The sequence below is a fragment of the Ambystoma mexicanum genome, chromosome 5q, assembly GCF_040938575.1.
Source record: "Ambystoma mexicanum isolate Mex_15411 chromosome 5q, UKY_AmexF1_1, whole genome shotgun sequence".
Classification (NCBI taxonomy): domain Eukaryota; kingdom Metazoa; phylum Chordata; class Amphibia; order Caudata; family Ambystomatidae; genus Ambystoma; species Ambystoma mexicanum.
In genome coordinates, this window is record NC_090933.1 from 784845947 (window position 1) to 784864699 (window position 18753).

Below are 18753 nucleotides of genomic sequence, written 5' to 3' on the forward strand. Positions count from 1 at the left end.
AAGGATCTAAAAGACACTATGCAACTCTGCTTTAGCAGCTTGCTAGCGGATGCCCAACCTGAGACGATCGGCTTTGACAGGATACACCGAGTGGGCCCAAAACGTAATGAACCTGGGTCGAGACCCAGAGATGTCCTGATAGCAATGACATCGTACGGTCTGAAAGAAGAGGTATTACGTGCAGCGAGAACGAACAGAGACCTTACGATCAATGGGTCCCGCATACAGCTATACCAGGACCTTGCCCTGATCACTTTCCAAAAAAGAAGGCTAGTGCAACCTGTTACGAAGGCCCTTCAATCACAACAAATCCGATATAGATGGACGCACCCGTTTGGCCTGTCATTTACATGGGAAGGAAAACTGAGGAGAGTTGGGAACTGTGCCGAGGGTTTGGCTTTGATGCACCTGGAAAATGAGCAACCAGAGGCGCCCGTGCGCCCGCGGCGCAATATGACCGTCCCGCCCAGCAGACCATGGGAATGGTCAACGGAGAGAAAGCAAAGACGAGGGAGGGCAGGAAGAACCGGAAGCTCGCAACCGGGTCATGACCATGAGAGGAGAGAAGCAACGGAACCGAACTTGGCCCATAATACAGACAATGCATGATGTGCCAAACTACATTTGAGAAGACCGCACAATTGAATAGGAGCGTCTGCATGGAGGTAGGAGGTTACAAATCTTGGAAGCAGAGTCAGGTAATACAATTCCTGACTATTGTGAACTGGAGGGGGGGAATTTAGAGGCCCTAAGCCTGTCTTTGATCAGCAGGGGGCCCCTTAGGAGCCCAGGCCTCATGCACTCCCAGAATTGGGAAAGGGGAAGGGGGTGGGTAAGGGAACAAGGGACAGAAAAGTAAAGAACCCAAAAACCATGAAGAAAGTTGAGCCAGCTCCACAAATTAGTAAAAATAGAAGCGAAAACAGGAAGAGAAACTTACAGCAAACAGAACATGGGGTCCTGTATGTAGATAATCCTCACCTAGGGTGTAATGGAGGAAGTGAACATTGTCTCGATTAATGTCCAGGGGCTAAACTCCCCCGCTAAAAGAAAATCGATCCAGAAAGATGAAAAAAGGATGAGGAGCAGAACATACCCTCTCCAGTTCTTTGCCTCAAGCCAGACAAAAACAAAAGGGTTGGCAATCCTACGCAGCAGAGACTTAGGCTTCCACAAACAACAAACAATAAAGGATCAGGAAGGTAGATATTTGGGTGTAAAGGGTACTATTAACGGCCAAACCTATACAATTCTTGCAATTTACGTCCCCAACAAAAAACAAGACCATTATATCCCCAAACTACTCCAGAAGGTGGGAGGGTGGTGTGAGGGCAGGGTGATAATAGGAGGGGACTTCAACTGTGTGATGGACCCACAATTAGATAAGACACTCCCCCCGACTGCAGCAGATCAGCGAAACAGACAGGCCCTTGGAAAACTCTTTAGAGATTTGGAGGTGATAGAAACGTGGCGGTTTCTCCACCCGGAAAACCGGGAATACACACACTACTCCGCAGTGCACAGGGGATATTCCAGAATCGACATGATTTTCGTTTCCTCTACACTAATCCCCTACGTCAAGAAAATAGAAATTGGTGTTCAATATCTCTCCGATCACGCCCCAGTTGTGATCTGTACAGAACTACAAGCAACTAAAAATAGACCCCGAACACAATGGAGACTAAATGAGACGATCTTAAGGGATATCGCACTTAGGGCAAACATGGAAGATGTCATAAGAAACTATTTCCTGGAAAATGATAATGGAGAGGTAGACTGGAGGGTGGTGTGGGACGCGGCGAAAGCAGTAATTAGAGGGGAATTCATAGCACAAGCAATGCAATATTACAGGGGGAAAGCCCTTATAACGCGTAAATTAGAGGAAGAAGTGGGAAATTCTGAAAAACTCCATAAGTCCCGACAGACGCCCATAACCTGGCAGGATCTTAAGAAGACCAGAGCCAAACTAGAAAACCACACTGCAGACAGAACAGTGCAAGTATTGCTAAACATTAAACAATCATACTACATACACGGGGGGAAAGTGAATATATTTTTAGCAGCCAAACTGCGGAAACAGAAGGCAGGCAATAATATTACGCGGCTAAGAAATAGCAGTGGGGAATTGCAAACAGGGGATGAGGAGAAAATAGAAACGATGGTCCACTTTCACAAAAATCTGCTGACTAACGAGAACCGAACACAGCAAAGCAAGTATCCTATTTGTTGGCTATAAAATTGCCACAGATCTCGGAACACAAAGCAAAGTTAGGAGATCTAATCACAATGCAGGAAGTGTGTGATGCGATAGCAGCCCTACCCAGGGGGAAGGCACCAGGCCCAGATGGATTAGGAAATGGGTTCTATAAAATTTTCCAGACACGGTTGGCCTCCCCCCTCACCCGCCTTTTCAATTTAATCAGGGACAGGGGAGCAGTCTCAAAGGACATGGGACACTCGACCACGATATTACCCCTAAAGCCAGGGAAATACCCAGTAGAATGCACTAGCTACCGCCCCATAGCTCTCCTCAATACAGACACAAAATTGTATGCAAAACTGTTGGCGAATCGGTTGGCAACAGTACTGCCTGAGATAACACATGAAGACCAGGCAGGCTTCGTAAAGGGGAGACACACACAGGATAATGTCAGGCAAGTAATTGATATCATAGATTGGGGGTTATGGGAGACCAAAAATTCTCGATTGCAGCGCTAGACGCCATGCGGGCATTCGATAGCATAGACTGGGAGTATTTAAGACTGGTACTGGAGGGCTTCGGTTGTGGGCTGACATTCACTAAGATGGTTTTAGCAAACTATCAGCATCCATCTATGCAACTCATGGTGAATGGCTACACCTCAGAAAGAATTAGCATCAGGAGAGGTACTCGGCAGGGGTGCCCTTTCTCCCCACTCATATTTGCCATGGCAATGGAGCCATTTGCATGCAGAATAAGGGAAGACCCAAGAATTAAAGGGGTGCGCAGCGGGAGTCCCAAAACAAGATAGCCCTCTATGCAGACGACATTATGCTCTATATGGCAGACTCCATACACACATTACCCAGAATAATCAAAGAATTGCAGGCGTTTGAAAAAACATCAGGGTTTACAACAAACTATTCCAAATCTAAAGCACTGAATATAACTGAAAGTAGTGGGGACATAGCACGTTGAAGGAACATTACCCCCTAAAGTGGGAAAAGCAGTCCCTGGAATATCTAGGGATCCATATCACTAGAAAAGTAAAGAACCTGCTTAAGGCAAACATCACACCTCTATTGAAGCGCCTGCAGGAAGACATGCAAAGATGGGATGCCCAGGAACTTTCATGGTTTACGAGAATAGCGGCGATAAAAATGACATTGCTGCCCAGATTACTGTATGTTGTAAGCTCAACCCTGGTGGAGATTCCCCCAAAATTAATTCAGGAACTCCAGAAGGCAATGTTTAAGTTCATCTGGGGAAACAAGAAACCGAGGATCCAAAGACGGATCCTGGTGCGACCCACGCTTCTTGGAGGGCTGGGAGTTCCAGACATGGGGAGACATGTTTTAGCTGCTCAGCTGACACCAGCGTTGAAATGGGCGGGTCAAGACCCTCTCTTAGGATGGGGGAAAATAGAACAGACCGCGACAGATATCCCATTAGGTATGCTACCATTCCTAAAGCCAAATGCTCGAGATAAGGGGGGTATCCTATTAGAGGCCACTAAGACGACACTGCACAGCTGGGATAGGGCTATTCGTGGCAGCGGAGTCAAACAAGGTCTGGGTCCACTATCCCCTATAGTACATAATGCAGACTTCTCGCCTGGGCTCCATAAAATGTTCTGGGAAGGCTGGAGAGACGCAGATGCACTGTCCCTACAAGATATGTATCAGGATGGTGCCCACTCACCTTCGAAGCCTGTAAACAAAGATTTGGCATTACCGAAAATCACAGATTCAAATATATGCAAAACAGAGCCACTGGATTTCACATCCAGAGGTTAAAAAGGCCGGGCTACGACCCCCAGTAAGCCTAGAATTAACAATGCGGGAGGGGACACCCACAAAAGGGATCACTAGACTATACAAGCTACTAGGCAGGGCGCAAACAGAAGACACACTCCAATACATGAAAGACTGGGAGCGGGACATAGGGGAGGAGATTACACAGGAAGAATGGAGTCAAATCTGGAGGAGGGCTCATTAACTATCCAAATCCACAGCAATTAAAGAATCGGCATACAAACTCTGCTATCGCTGGTATATGCCCCCAAGTAGAATGCACAAAATGATCCCCACGTACGTGCCAGAATGTTGGCGACAGTGTGGGGAAAGAGGAGATATGTTCCATATGTGGTGGTCATGCCATGGTCCCCAAAAGCCATCCTGCTGGGGGCAGTAGCAGAAGGGAAATATGCAGCCTCAGGGAACAGAGCGGCCCTCATAACCCATCTATTGACTGCAGCCAGAATGACAGTGGCCCAACGGTGGAGACAGTGGACGGTTCTACAGCGCCATGGTGGTGGGTGAAAGTTTGGGGAGTCATGGCAATGGAGAACATCTGCGCCACAAAATCAGGGACATATCTGAAATTCTTGGCCATATGGGAACCCCTTCAGGATTACGTGGGAGAGAGGGAGACACAATACTTTAAACCCTGGATCCTCAGAAATATCCACATCAGATAAGGACAGCAGAGACTATGGCCGAGAAGTTGGCTCATGGAACTGTTCTGGTTACAAACCAAGGTTTTTGTTTGGTATGAACAATAATGGGGGCCAGGGGGGCGGGTAAGGTGGGAGGGGCTGGGAGGGGATAGAAAAGTAAGAAGACAATACTGGATTTGACGCTAAGGTTCAAGCGTAATGAATATGGGGTTCATGAAGGTAACATTGTTCATAATGCATGTTGTAATTAATGACCAATTATTGTCTTAGATAAAATAAAAATAAAGTTGGTTAAAAATAAAAGCTGCAATGGAGAAGCAGGCATGCCACTGGGGGCTGAGGCAAACATTGCAGTGGAGGAAAGTAGAGCTAGTGAAGATAGGACAAAAGTAGGACTTGCGCCTGATGTTTAGATGGGCACTGGGCTACAGCAGAAGCAAAGAGAGTAATTAAATGAATTAACCAATGCAAAAGATCCCACACAAGTAGCACTAATATAATAATAGAATACTGGAATGGAAGAAGAAGACAAACAAGGATGAGAAGAAGCAGCCTTTCTGGAGCTAACAGCATTTCAAGACTGCATGAGACTCTAGGGGGATCAGTGCGAGTCCCTGAGGCAATTGGGAAGGCTGATCCAAAGTGGAGGAAAGATTGTGAGTGCTGGACCCAATCAGAATCCCAAAGTAAAAACAACTGCTTTTCTTTGTGAATGACACAAAACCCCTTAGTAGGGTTAAGGAAATGAGCCAGGAATAAGACGCAGACACAGAAGACTTGTGGTTTTTGCTAGAAAATTGTATTTGAAATGAGAACGGGGTTGGAAAATGCCTCACTATCCCTAATTTAAGATGTATTCGCCTGCCTCAACCAAAACTCATGGGTTTTGTCCTTCATCAAGATGTCTTTTATCCCCAAGTTGACAGCAGAGCAGCCACACGTATATCTACTTTCTTATTTTGTAGAAAGGATCTCTGCAAAGTTTTCATATCTCACAATATTTGCAATTTTATTAAGACTTACTTTTTAAAAACCACATAAAACATATGATCAATCATATTGTGAATACATAAACATTGCGTACAGTGGAATTGCACATTCAGTAGAATTACACTTACAATATAAAATCCATCAACAAAATTATTATTCAAAAAAGATTTCAAAGAAAAACATTTATGAAGAAAAAATTCAAAAGACAAATTGAAAGGAAAATTAGGGTACCTAAGGGACATATAAATATTCCCCTCTATATTTCTTTAAAAGTTAGTGGGAATGTAGTAAGATTATACTACTTAGTAACTGTCTTAACTACACGTTGTATTTTTCCTTGAGTCAATGCCACATGCGTTTATATGGAAATCGGTATTATGGTATTCCAACATAGATCTGGAAGAAAAGATGTTAATGATTCCTTATATATGAGGAAGCATTAACATCTTCCTTATATATGACTTAAGATGGACATGGTGAAGGAATTGTTGAGATGTGAGATAGATACTCAAGCTGAATGCGGGGCATTTTATACAAAACAACGCTTTTGGGAAGTTGGTGATTGTGGTGGTAGACTGCTAGCAAATAGGTTGGGGTAGCAGTCCCTAGTAAATAGGGGACTTTGCGAGAGATCTTTTATTCAAAAGCTGGATAATGGTTCAGGTGGTGTGTTGGTTAGGAGGGAGAGTGCTTTTGCTCCTTCTACACAACTCTGTATGCAGAGGATCGTATTCCATTGGAAAGTGAACAGGAAGAGTTTTTTTCATAAGATTGATGTTCCCTGTTTGTCCAGTGATGCTAGAGAATTTCTTGATGCTCCAATATTAGTTGAAGAAGTTTTACAGGCTATCAAAAGCTTGAAGACTGGAAAGTCGCCGGGTCCAGACTGAATTTTATCAATCTTTTGATGAACAGGTAGCACCAGAGTTATGTGCTCTTTATAACCGATTTCTAATGGAGGGTTCTCTGTGTCCCTCAATGAAAGAAGTTGTTGTAACTGTTATTCCCAATGTAGGGAAAGATACATCTAGGTGTTGCAACTATCGCCCTATATCTCTTCTTAATGTAGATGTGAAGATTTGTACGAAAATTCTGACGATTGGATTGGGTAAGTATATGGGTGATCTTATAGATGGAACTCAAGTGGGATTTATGAAACAGCGTTATGGATACGATAACATTAGAACCCTTCTGGATGTTTTGAATCTGTCGGTCTCGGAAAGAGATGGTCTACTTCTTATTTTTTTTAGACGAGACGCTGAGAAGGCTTTTGATAGTGTAAACTGGACCTTCTTGAATTTCACTCTGATGGGGATGGGCTTTGGTCCATTGTTCATTAATGCTGTTGGAGCGTTGCAGTCAGATATCAGTGCCAGAGTTTGGGTAAATGGAGACCTATCGGCTTCTTTTAAGCTGTTTAAGGGCACACGTCAGGTGTGTCCTTCATCGCCTTAACTTTTTAATCTAGCCTTAGAGTCTTTTGGGTTTCAGAGTAGGGGAGATCAAAATAAAAGTGCTGGCCTATGCGGAAGATGTTACGATTGTTCTTGGTAATCCTGAGGTGGGGGGGTGCTATTTTGCTAAATATGGTTGAGGAGGTGGGTAGGCTCTCAGGTTACAAAAATAACTGGGAGAAAACAGTAGTGTTTCCGGTTCAGGATACCCCTGTGCGTAATCAGTTGATGGACTGGAACTGTAAATGGGAAAATGGATATGTGCAATATTTAGGGGTATAGCTCACCAGAGATGTAAAAGGAATGGCTGGGTTTAATGCGGAAAGAGTTATATAAACTCTTTGGAAAGACATTTTAAGTGGGGGAGGCTTCCATTGTCTATTTGGGCTAAGGTTAATGCCATCAAGATGGTACTCTTACCTACGATTCTATACATTATTCAGTGAATTCCTTTAAGATTCACTTTAAAAGTTCCTGGGCCATGCGGATAATGTCATTTCAAGATTTTTTTTATGGGGCAATGGGAAAAGACCTAGGATATCGCGGTTTCTTATGGTTCGGAGCATGCAAGATGGGGGATTCAGTTATCCCATTCTTGAAAACTACTATACAGGCTTTTGTGTTTAAAAAAATTTGTTACGTATTTCTCCATGAATGGATCAGGGGTTCCACTTTGGACTCGAATTGAAGAGTTTATCATGAGGCTGTTTCGTATTGAAAGTTTGTACTCTTTTGCTACGGTGCCTAGGCAAGTAGCTAATTTGCAAGCGATGATTGCCACTAAGGATGCAATCATGTCGCTGATATTGGGTGGTGGGCAAGGATTTGTACAAGGAGGCCTCCATCTGGCAAAATCCAGGATTGCAAATCAATAAGAAGATGTTATGTTGGAGGAGTTGGAACATTAGGGACATATTACTGGTGGAAGATATCTGGTGTGTTGGAGGGATGCCAACTTTTGAATTTTTAATGAGGAAATTTGGTTTACACAAACGTGAGCTAAGAAGGTATGATTAGTTGAAGGTTTTGATGTCTGAGAGGCGACCAATGCTGGACACACCTCTGATACAGAGGCCTGAGAGGTGTGAATTTCTAATGGGTGCTCCACATATGGTATCGTAGTTTTTGAAACCTTTCCCGGTTGAGAATCATTTGGTAGTATCATGGGATAATTTGAGACGTGCATGGTCTGTGGAGTTGGGAGTGGCTATATCAATGAAAGAATGAGAAAGCATGTGAAACGTTCTGATTAGGGCAAAAGCTGACCTGAATCTATGCTACATCCAACAAAGGATTTTGGGGCATCTTTTTTGGACTCCAGATAGAATGAGTAGATTAGGACTGAGTGATAGTGATAAGTGTTGGGGTTGTTTGAAGGAAAAGGGCACCATGTTGCATATGTTGTGGAGTTGTACAAAATTAAAAGGTTTTTGGAATGATGTCCAAGATAGGGTTGACATGGTATGGAATATTGTCTTTCCAAGAACACCATTAGCTGTGCTTTTGAAATCCCTGAGTTGGGTTAGGCACCTTGATTATGTGATGTTGTGTTGGGTCAATAAAGTTCTTCTGGTGGCTACTAGACAAATATTACGTGCCTGGAAAACTAGGAAAAAGCCATGCCTTGAAGAATGGCTGGTACATGTGCAGCTTCTTTCACACTTTGAGAAGATTACATTTGATAAATTGCATAGGGAAGAAGCTTACAAAGAGCAATGGAGTGTATTTAATGAGTTTTATGCTCGACAATCTGCCAGAGCAGGTTTGACTATGTATCATACTTTAGGATGTGGTGGGTTGGAGGGCAGGGGGGGTGGTGTTTGCCGAGTCTAGTGTCTTGTGTTTGCATTATTTGTACTTTTAGTGATATTCTGTCAACATTGTGTCTGATGTTCAGATTACCTGTGGATATTTCTTTTATTGTTAATGCCGTTTTCCCTCTGCTTATTAATTCTAAATTGTTCTGATTTAATTGTATTTGGGTTGTTATCCTTATGTATAGATTTATTGATATGTTGTGGTTATTGATAAACTAAAGAAACTGTTTAAAAAAAGAATTCCATGAAATAGAGATGGTAGCAGTCAGCTCTCAAGGCTACCACTGAGATGGGACAGGAAAACGAAAGGGTCACATGATCAAAAGGAAGAGGCAGCCAATGGCCATTAACAATGGATAAGCATTAGTTCACTCCCTGAATCGAGAGAATGCATCTTCTCAGGAACGGTAGTTTTCTTTAAGGTAGATTAGGTTGTTTGATAAAATGTCCACCATCAGCTGCAAAGAATGAATAAAAGACACTGATTTGTGTATAGAGAGGTGGTTGCTTTAAGTACATAATGCAGGTCAATGTATTGCACTACAATTGAGTGCAGTAACTGTCCCATGCTGCGATTCCAAATTCGTCGTGTGGACTTTCTATTCCCAGACAATTGGAAACCCCTGTTTAGTTGGAGAGTGACTACCAGTAGGTCTGAAATTTCTTCCCACTCCAAATCCTTTTTACCTGGGCAAATAAACTGAAGAGTCCCAGGGACAGCACCCTCAAGGAGAGAAGCATTGCATCTGTTGACTGAAGAAGCATTGACTATCTTGCTAGAGATCTTTATTATTTAACCCATCCTTCCAGTTTTGCTTAGATCAGTGGTCTTCAACCTTTTCCTCTTCAGGCGTTTTGGACTAAACTGTCAGCTTTGGCCAGCATAGCCAATGATGAGGGCACATTGGATTTGTACTCCAACACATTTAGTGAGCAACAGGTTGCAGACTTCTAGCTTATATCATTTCCACATAGGAATATCCAGTGCTGTTGTAGTAAACCCTTAGAAACTACATATGTCTTTATCTCAACCACCTATTTATATTTTATAAAAATAAGTTTAAATCTTTACTGCATCTGTCATGTATTTTATCAGTCTGCCACAGAGCTAAACAGATAAATTGAGGGATGGAAACAGGATAGGGATATTTGTGATGTATAATACACCACACACAATGGAATTTGCTCAAGAGCACAAGATATAAAAGACAGACCTGGTTACAAATTTCGTTTTGGGCTGTATTTTCCACTGTGTGTACAATGTGCCATTTTTTGTACTTTCAGGCAGGATGACGCTCAGATGAGAAACGTCAACATTGCAGTGATCAATCTAATTTTGATGCTTAGTATCATGCATCGCAGACGCAGAGTGGCAATGGTTCATCGTAAAATGCCCCCCTCCACTGGAGTCAACTTGAATGTGCTTTTGAGCAGAGAAATTGTAAATTTGTACAAGTCTGTTGCTATTTTAAAAAGGTGATCATTTCAATATTTTTTTTAAAATGGATGCATGAAACTACCTCCAATTCATATCTGTATTCACGTGGGGCTATCCTTGTAGCAGGGGGCTTTAATTCTTCGCCATTGGTGATGTAAAGCACTACAAAAAGGCTGTGCAACAATCTAAGTGAACTACTTAGTCACTAGAGACAAGAATTATAGCAACAACCCAAGCAACACAGCATATTACTCAGTGCAGGCGAGTACTTCTGCCCTTTGCCAATAAAGAATAAGTTTAGAAAAAACTAATGGTTTTCTCACGTTGCAATTTACGAAGGCCGACGTCCATTTGACCCTTAGATATTTTTGTCTGTCATGTATGCAGGGTATGGCATCATCAACAACATGCTGCATGGTCAGACACTTTCATATCTTACAGTTGCTTCGTCATTGTCATAAAGCTCCCCTAATCAACCTTCTGTGCCTATAGTTTGGGGATGGAAAGTCTTTGTTCCCCCCACAAATATGGCACCCAGGATTCTGGCATAGAATAGTAAACATGCTCTGCCATCCCTCATGAAGATGGTCCACGGACATGACTAGACCGGAGCATAGTAACGAACAAACAAAATCCAGACTACTTTACAAGAGTGTAATACAGGAACCTATACGCATAACACAATATTAATAGGATCGGTCATTAAGAGCACTTGCAGATTATTCAGAATCTAATCAACTGAAGATCAACCAATTTAAAATGAAAGTGATGTGTTGTAAAAAGGGAAAAAGTATTGACAGAAACACCTGGACGATCAAGGAAATGAAAGGACACAATTCAAAGCATTACATATCTTGGAGAACGAGTTACTCATTATAACAGCAGTGTATTACTAAAAAATGATAGATTAAAAAAGGGAAAAGTTAATTCTTCAATATTAAGAACCTAATTCAAAATGCAGATGGTCTGTCAATTCTGGGGATTACAAACTATATAAAACATGCTTCATTCCAAGCAAGACAATCTATGGCTCTTTGCACTTAGACTATGTAAGGGTACTCCAGGCACTGTAATAAGGACTTATGATTATTAACTATATAGCAGATCAAATAAGGTCTATTATTACTCAAAATGTTGACTGATGGTGAATACACCCTATTAAATTTATTTGGAAACTGTATAATAGCAGACAAGTTCAAAGATGCTGGTTTTGAAAGAATTCATTAATCCATGCCTAACTTTCCATAAGGAGATCCAGTGGAATGGAGGGCTGGACATGAATTATGGGAGTGCCAAAAAAGGGAATACCGAAAAGGCATATAAATGTGGCTAAATTCATATCATATTTTCAAATTGAGCACATTGAGAGAATACCCTCAACAGTGGTTCCCTTACCTTGTCCCAGACAATTATCCTATAGTCACCACTGATGGAAAATGATGAAGGTTTATCCTTCACCTGAGATTAAATATACTGCCATCCCTGGTGGTTAAGGGGTCATGGACTAATATCCCAAATAATGCAAGAATATGTTGACTGTGCAATAACAATCTGGAAGGCCACTGTTGCTGTGATTGATGTTTTGGACCCGTATGCATCCTCTGGGCTTCTGACCATTCACACCCAATCTCCCCAGCATCTGTCTTCCTTTAGCACTCGCCTTGGCACACCCTCCGCACTGGAGATTCACACTTTCCACCCAACGCAGCTCCTGGACGCATAGCACTTACCATACCTTGCACTTCATTTGTGGCTAACCCTCGAGCATGGACACCACAGCACCTACCTCACTGCCCTCTTCCTTCCTGCTCCTGCACGTTCTGAATACTCACAACCCATAGTAGGTTTGGCCATCCCTTCACCCTCTGTATTTTTTGTATTTCATTGTACTGCTATCCCATGTTCCCTCCCTGCTGCCCTGTGGCTGCTTTGAAACATAATGTATTTCCTGTATAAGGGCCTAACAAGCAAGCAATAAATAAATACACAAATATACTCGTCATCTACTGGCCCAACGCCCCATTCTAACCAAATACTATTACGAATATTATAGTAAACATTCACATGAAATGTTGATCATTGACTGATGAAGTCTGGTCATATATTATTTCCAGCAGATCGATTGTCTTTTTGAATAGGTTATTCCAATTATGGAAGTTGATTTTAACAAATCTGCCTTCAGGATAATCATTGTGAGATAACACTAATTACTGCATAGCACCGTCACTTTTGATATTGATAGAATATGAAATTGTATTATGAATGCTATGATACTACTTGTATTCCTTGTAAAATGTATTTGTTATTTCTTGTCATTGTATTAATTAGGTTACATTGACTTACGGTGGTTAAGGCTAACTCTTTTCAGCTCACATCCTAGAACAAATAAAATCAGTACGTGGATTGACATGTTGGGAAGAGAAAATGTATTGCTGTATATCGCACAAAACAATACTCGGAGGTATTGAATTTCACGCTAACACAAAAGTCAAGATGACAGCACTATTTCAGTAAACAAAGTTATTCTGATTGCGGATGACTACCTTGAGAATTCACCATTTAACTTACACCCCCACACTTGGATGCTTACCAGCAGCAGAGCACCTTTTCCCTGGTCTGCCTTGCATCGCTGCTTTAGCAACAGCAAGCATGATCTCTTCCTGCCACCCACTGACAATCCAATACTGCCCCTCCTTTTTTTTGTTCGTTTTACAGGAGCCAAAATGCCAAGAGGCTCTGCAAATGGCAGAAGCTGTGCTATTTAGGAGCCAATGACAAACAAGCACTGGTGAGGCCAACAGTTTCGGCTTTTGTGTAGGTATGGTAAAGCCATTAGCCAAATATTGCTGTAGTGCCATTAGCTGGCCATCAATGGTAGCATCTGCAAAGTGGTGCGAGTATCTGGGCATATAATAGCAGTGCCTGGCAGATGCCTAATACTTATCCACAAGCCAAAACTATAGGCTTTGGCAAGGCCTATTTTTAACAGGACTTGAGTGAAGGACACTCATAGTGCTTATAAAGCGACTGGCTGAAGGCAGAGCTGGTTAAGACATGTTTATTACACTAGCAGTGCGTTTACAGCTGCAATTAAGTAATTAACTCTCAGAAGAGAAAAAACACTTACAGGAACTTTGAGCACAAAGTTTGATGGAAAGGCTTGATAAAGATAGCACAGAGATCCCAGGAGGATGCGTTTTGGCCAGTGATGGGCAGTTAGTGGGTAGGAACGGCCATAGGGATTAGCATAGGGTTTAGCATGGGCAGTCAATGGATGGGTAAAAAAAGAAAAACGACACTTCCAAACTTGTTTTCCCTCCTCTCTACCTGTACTCTAATGCAATAGTCCCGGCTTAATAAAAATAACATAACTGAGAACTTTTATTCAGTGAGAAGAGACAGAGGTCAGCAAAACATAGGGGCTTTTGATCAGGGGAAAGTACACATCACCAGTCGAATAAAACTCCTATTGGCAGCGACAACTACTGTATTGTACAGCTGCCATTCATCGTGGAGGAGCATGCTGCAGGAATTTGCTTAAGACAGTTAGGTTTGGAAGCAATTCATGCATGTTCTAGTCCGTACCGAGACTGGGGTCTGAATAGGACCGACCACTGCCCTAAATAGGAAAAGGTATCTGCCGCTGCAAGCAGGAACAGTGCTTCTATTCATGAAGGAGTTTACGGTCACGCCTCTGGGGTTCTCTCGTGCAGCTTGGCATTGAAAGAGAGAACATAACTGCTTCCAGATGATATCCAGGTTTAATTCCCACATGGAAGTTCTGATTGCAAAGTCAGCACATGTGAAGTAAAACGTAAACACGTTCACGACTATATTTGGATGCAGAATTAACCAAAGGGCGATTCTTTCTGTACACCCAAAAATAAGCATAAATGATAACCTAGGCTAAACAGCAAGTTTTATTTAAAAAGAAAAAAACATTCAACTAATCCCACATGAAAACATTCTATCCCACAGAGCTGAAGACCTAGAATTCACTGCTACTGCACAGTTCTACCCACACTGTCTGCAGCAGCTGCACAAAGAAGTCAAGTATGTTTTTTCACCGTGTGCTTTTATGAGAGCTGGCTATTTCGACTTAAAAACCACACAACTGCATTAGGATCAAGCTATGCAAACTAATCATATTGAAACACAACACGGACTATGTGCTTTTAAGCAGGAGGTGCGCCTTCTTGAATCTAAAACGTACGTCTTCACTGGACAACTGTGTTATATACAGACCATCAATGCAAAAGTTTACCAAAAAAAAACACTCACGTAAATTATACATAATCATTTTTGTAAACATGCACACATACCGATCCAGCTTTCTTTGCAATAGTAACTGCATAATCCATGCATTCCTGCCAAGAATCGCCCATTTTATTCCTAAAATAAAAGAACAAACGTTAGTGTTGGAATCTGTCCACGGGTGGCTCAAGCGAAAAGAGTTGTGCACAGTACGTAGGCCATCAATTCACAAAGAAGGCCTGCGTAATGTGCGCAACTTACAGGAACATTTAGTGGAGCAGAGAGAGAGAGGTTTTTGGACTACATGAAAGCACGTTTCTAAAGTGCATTTTACACAATTGCTGAAAAAAATAGTGAAGATCTTCAGAAAGATGACCCCTTTGGTTAAGGAAATCTGCATGTTAAAAAGTTGGTTAAGCCTGCCCAACACATCTCTATGAAGAATTAGACCTCATTACAAGTTGACAGTAAATTCGCCAGGATACCGGCAAACTGAAATACTGATACTGGCACTCGGTCCAGCGGTATTACCGCTGGATTACGAGTGCCAGTGGTAAATACCCATTCCATGGGGGATTTTGCCAGTATTTCCAATAACATCGGTGCCGGTAATACCAGTGGTATTTGCTGGTAAGGTGCCTCACTGGCCAACTAAGACATGGGTCTTGTGTCTGCTGGGTCTAGAGACACAAGCTACTCCTCACTGATGAGGCCAAAACATGTCTGGGGATGCTTGTGGCCTCCTGCAGAAGGTAGTGACAGAGCAGTTGGGGCTAGGTTGCCCCTTTTAGGGTGGGATCAAGCCTGAGTTGCTTGTGGTCTTTTCCCCTCTGTAATGGCTTGGCAGCTGAAAATGATTGTGTGGAGGGTTGCCCAGAGCTGTGCCCATGGTTATGATTTATTCAAAACCTTCCAGCCATCTACTTTAGGTTTTGATTTTTAAGCACTTAGGGCAAGCAACACTGCTTAGAATGAAATAGTATTTCAAGACAACTTTAGGGAGTGTGGGGGAAATTCGAGTACCCATTTCATACCCATACCAGCAATTCAATAGAGCATGGCAAAATTCCAATTGCCCAGCTAGCACAGCAGACTTGTGTTCATTATTCCAAGTTATAACTGTAGTGCCAAGTTCCATTGTTCTGGGTTAACCCCCTTGGCCTGCACTTGGTCGCACAGCCCTCTCTCTGTATTCTACCCATCCCCTTTTTCTGTACAACATTCTGTTTCTTTCTAGGTAGGTGTGTGCAATGGAATCCCCATACATACAGAACACAGAAGATCCACAGTCAAGTAATCCCGGTTAACACAGAAAGGACAGATGGCAGTATTTTCAGTAAATGCCCATATTCCCATAGCCCAAATGAACACAACGTGGCTAGACTAAAGCATTCCACGTTAAGAAACCTGGGCCAGATAAAAAAAAGTTACCAGTTGCCAAAGGAGGGGCAGACACCACTTGGCACAATAAATAGTGTTATGTCTTCTTCAGGCAGATTCCGACATGTCATCTGGTGACACTGAAAGGCCGACTGGCAGTATTAGAGTCAGTCATAGCTCATGAAGGGGCCTACTGATGACCTTTGGGACTGGAGTAGTCTGGCACATAAAACTTGGCCTCTCTGGAAGGCCAGTTGAGCTTTCACAGATGTCAAGATGGGCCATCTTGTCTGACAAGTGAGGATCTTATGCCACCAGTTTGTCTGAGGAGGGGTATTGCCACGTTGTCGGATGACCTGGGAGAAAGGATACATGAGCGCCAGGGGACCACTCCAGTGGTGATAGTGCACAGTATAAATATCCTTTAACAATAACACCTCTTGCAGGAAATGTGATCCCTGAGAGCACCGGGGAGAGACTGGATGAAGCCCTCTGGAAGAAAGGCTGCAAGAGAGCCCCCGGGGAGACAAGTTTTGCACAAGTTCTCCCGGAATATTGTGTGAATGTGAAGGGGAGACAGTGCAATCAAAAGACATTTCTGAGAATAATAGCATGAAAATCTGTGCATAACATAGCCATAAAGAATGGCATCGGACAGTGCAATAGCAATCTGAGTCGAGTATTTTAACACAATAGCTTACCATACATTTAATATAAAATGCACCAATGATTGTAGCATCGTCTAATGAAAGTAGACATTTAGACTACCTAGTCGTCACCAAAACCTAGCTGCACCAAGCCTCAGGCCCCCTACTTGCTTTGGCTATCCCTCCTGACTATACCATCCTTAGGGCTGACCGCCAGGAAACCATAGGAGGTGGAGTAGCCCTCATAGCTAAATCCACATTACAGTTTAGATCCTGACACAGGGTCTAGTGGGCAGGATCTAAACTCCTACTAAAACTTACCACAGATCCGAAAAACCACAATCAACGTCCTCATCATCTACAGACCACCGAACAACGCCAACCACCCTGAATCTGACTTCCCTTTACTCATCACCCCCCTCCCCAAGCCCAATACTACATTTATTATCCTAGGTGACATCAACCTTGGATATAATGACAAACTAGATCATAAAGCCACTGCATTTTCCGCTGCCCTCCAAGAAATGCATTTCACCCAGATCGTCAACTCCCCCACTCACTCCAAAGGAAGAATCCTGGACTGGATCTGGAATCTAAATGGAAACCTATCTCTAGAATCAATTTCCGAAATCACTTGGTCGCATCACTACCTAATATGTTTTGACATCCTGACTGTGAAAACTCAGGGCTTGCCTCAAACCAAACCTTGCCCTATCTCGGTGAGAAACACCAGCAAACTTACAGCAGAAAATATCATACCCTCAACACCCACCTGACATCAAACACCAACCCTGACTGAATCTGCACCATCGATCATAATTGCCTCAAATCTACCATTGACGTAGTAGCCCCACTCGTGTCCAAAATCCCCCAGAACGCCAAACGATCCAATTTTTGGTTCAATGAAGAGCTCACTGTCCTCTCGCCGCAACAAAAGAGCATTGGAACACCTACATAAAAAGACCCTGACCACCGCCATTACAAACTCCCTTGTGGTAGCTAGCAAAATTTACAAATCAGTGGTGATAACCCATAAAGCCAATTCCCTGAATACTCACATAAATAACGCCTCATCTAATACCAAAGAACTATCTTTTATACTTAGAGAATTAGAAGTTCCCATCACCTCTGCCATTCCGGCCAACACAGGCAAAGCCTGGTAGACTACTATCCAGAATGCCCTAGCTTCTAAAATCCATACAGGCTGGTAAAAGTATGCCCTCCATTGCGCCGGATGCCATTGCCAGAAAAACTGTCTCCCAATTCAAATTCAGTACTGTTTCCCAAGAGCAGGTTCTGGACACCATCTCAAATCTGAAACCATCCAATGGTAAAGGCTTCAGCTTTCCTGTACGATTAGTATTATTACCAACTTTATTAATGTGTCCTTCTCCACCAATTCGGTCCCTGTCAGCATTAAAGTAGCCTGGGTAACCCCACTTCTTAGGAAACCATCACGGGTCCCTTCTACACCCACTAACTACCGACCCATTACTACTGTCCATTTCCTATTGAAATTAGTGGACAAAACAGTCTATAGCCAAAACCAAGAATATCTAGAAAGCAACCACCTGTTAGGAGCTAGACAACTTCCGGCCTAAACAACACAGAAACAGCCCTTCTTGACCTTAAAATCCAGATGGACTTATTTGAGACTCTGGTAATATATACATTCTCCTCCTACTCGATCTGTCTGCTGCATTTGACCTGGTAGAACACGGAAAAAAAACTATGCCTTGCCCTATCAGAAAACTTTAACTTTTCCTCGGATGCCACCTCATGGGTTAAGTCATTCTTATTGGAACGCACCTCAAGAGTTTTTATGGGTGATGAAGCTGCTGACCCTATCCCAGTACCTCTAGGGGTCCCCCAAGGCTCTTGGCCATCACCCACCTTATTCAAAGCATATACCAAACTCCTATTTGGAGCACTCGACGCCTTGGGAGTTATCTACACTAACTTTGCAGATGATACTCAGATCCTCATCCCCATCACGGGAGATCACAAACTAGTTTCCATCTCCATTAATAAGATCTACGCCTTCATACAAAACTGAATGGCGGCTACCAAAAGCCTGTGCCTTAACGACGAAAAAACTGAGATCCTCATTGTAGG

The 18753-nt window shown here is 42.7% G+C and overlaps 1 protein-coding gene across 2 annotated transcripts in view; it reads right to left on the reverse strand.

Moving 5' to 3' along the window:
- The window catches only part of IMPA1 (inositol monophosphatase 1), a 319632-nt gene that overhangs the window by 272832 nt on the left and 28047 nt on the right, over positions 1-18753 (reverse strand). For both annotated transcript variants that reach the window (XM_069621274.1, XM_069621273.1), the window contains one exon: positions 14680-14749. In XM_069621274.1, coding sequence (XP_069477375.1) covers positions 14680-14742 — 63 coding nt within the window. In that variant the 5' untranslated portion in view covers positions 14743-14749. The remainder of the gene's footprint in view (positions 1-14679; positions 14750-18753) is intronic.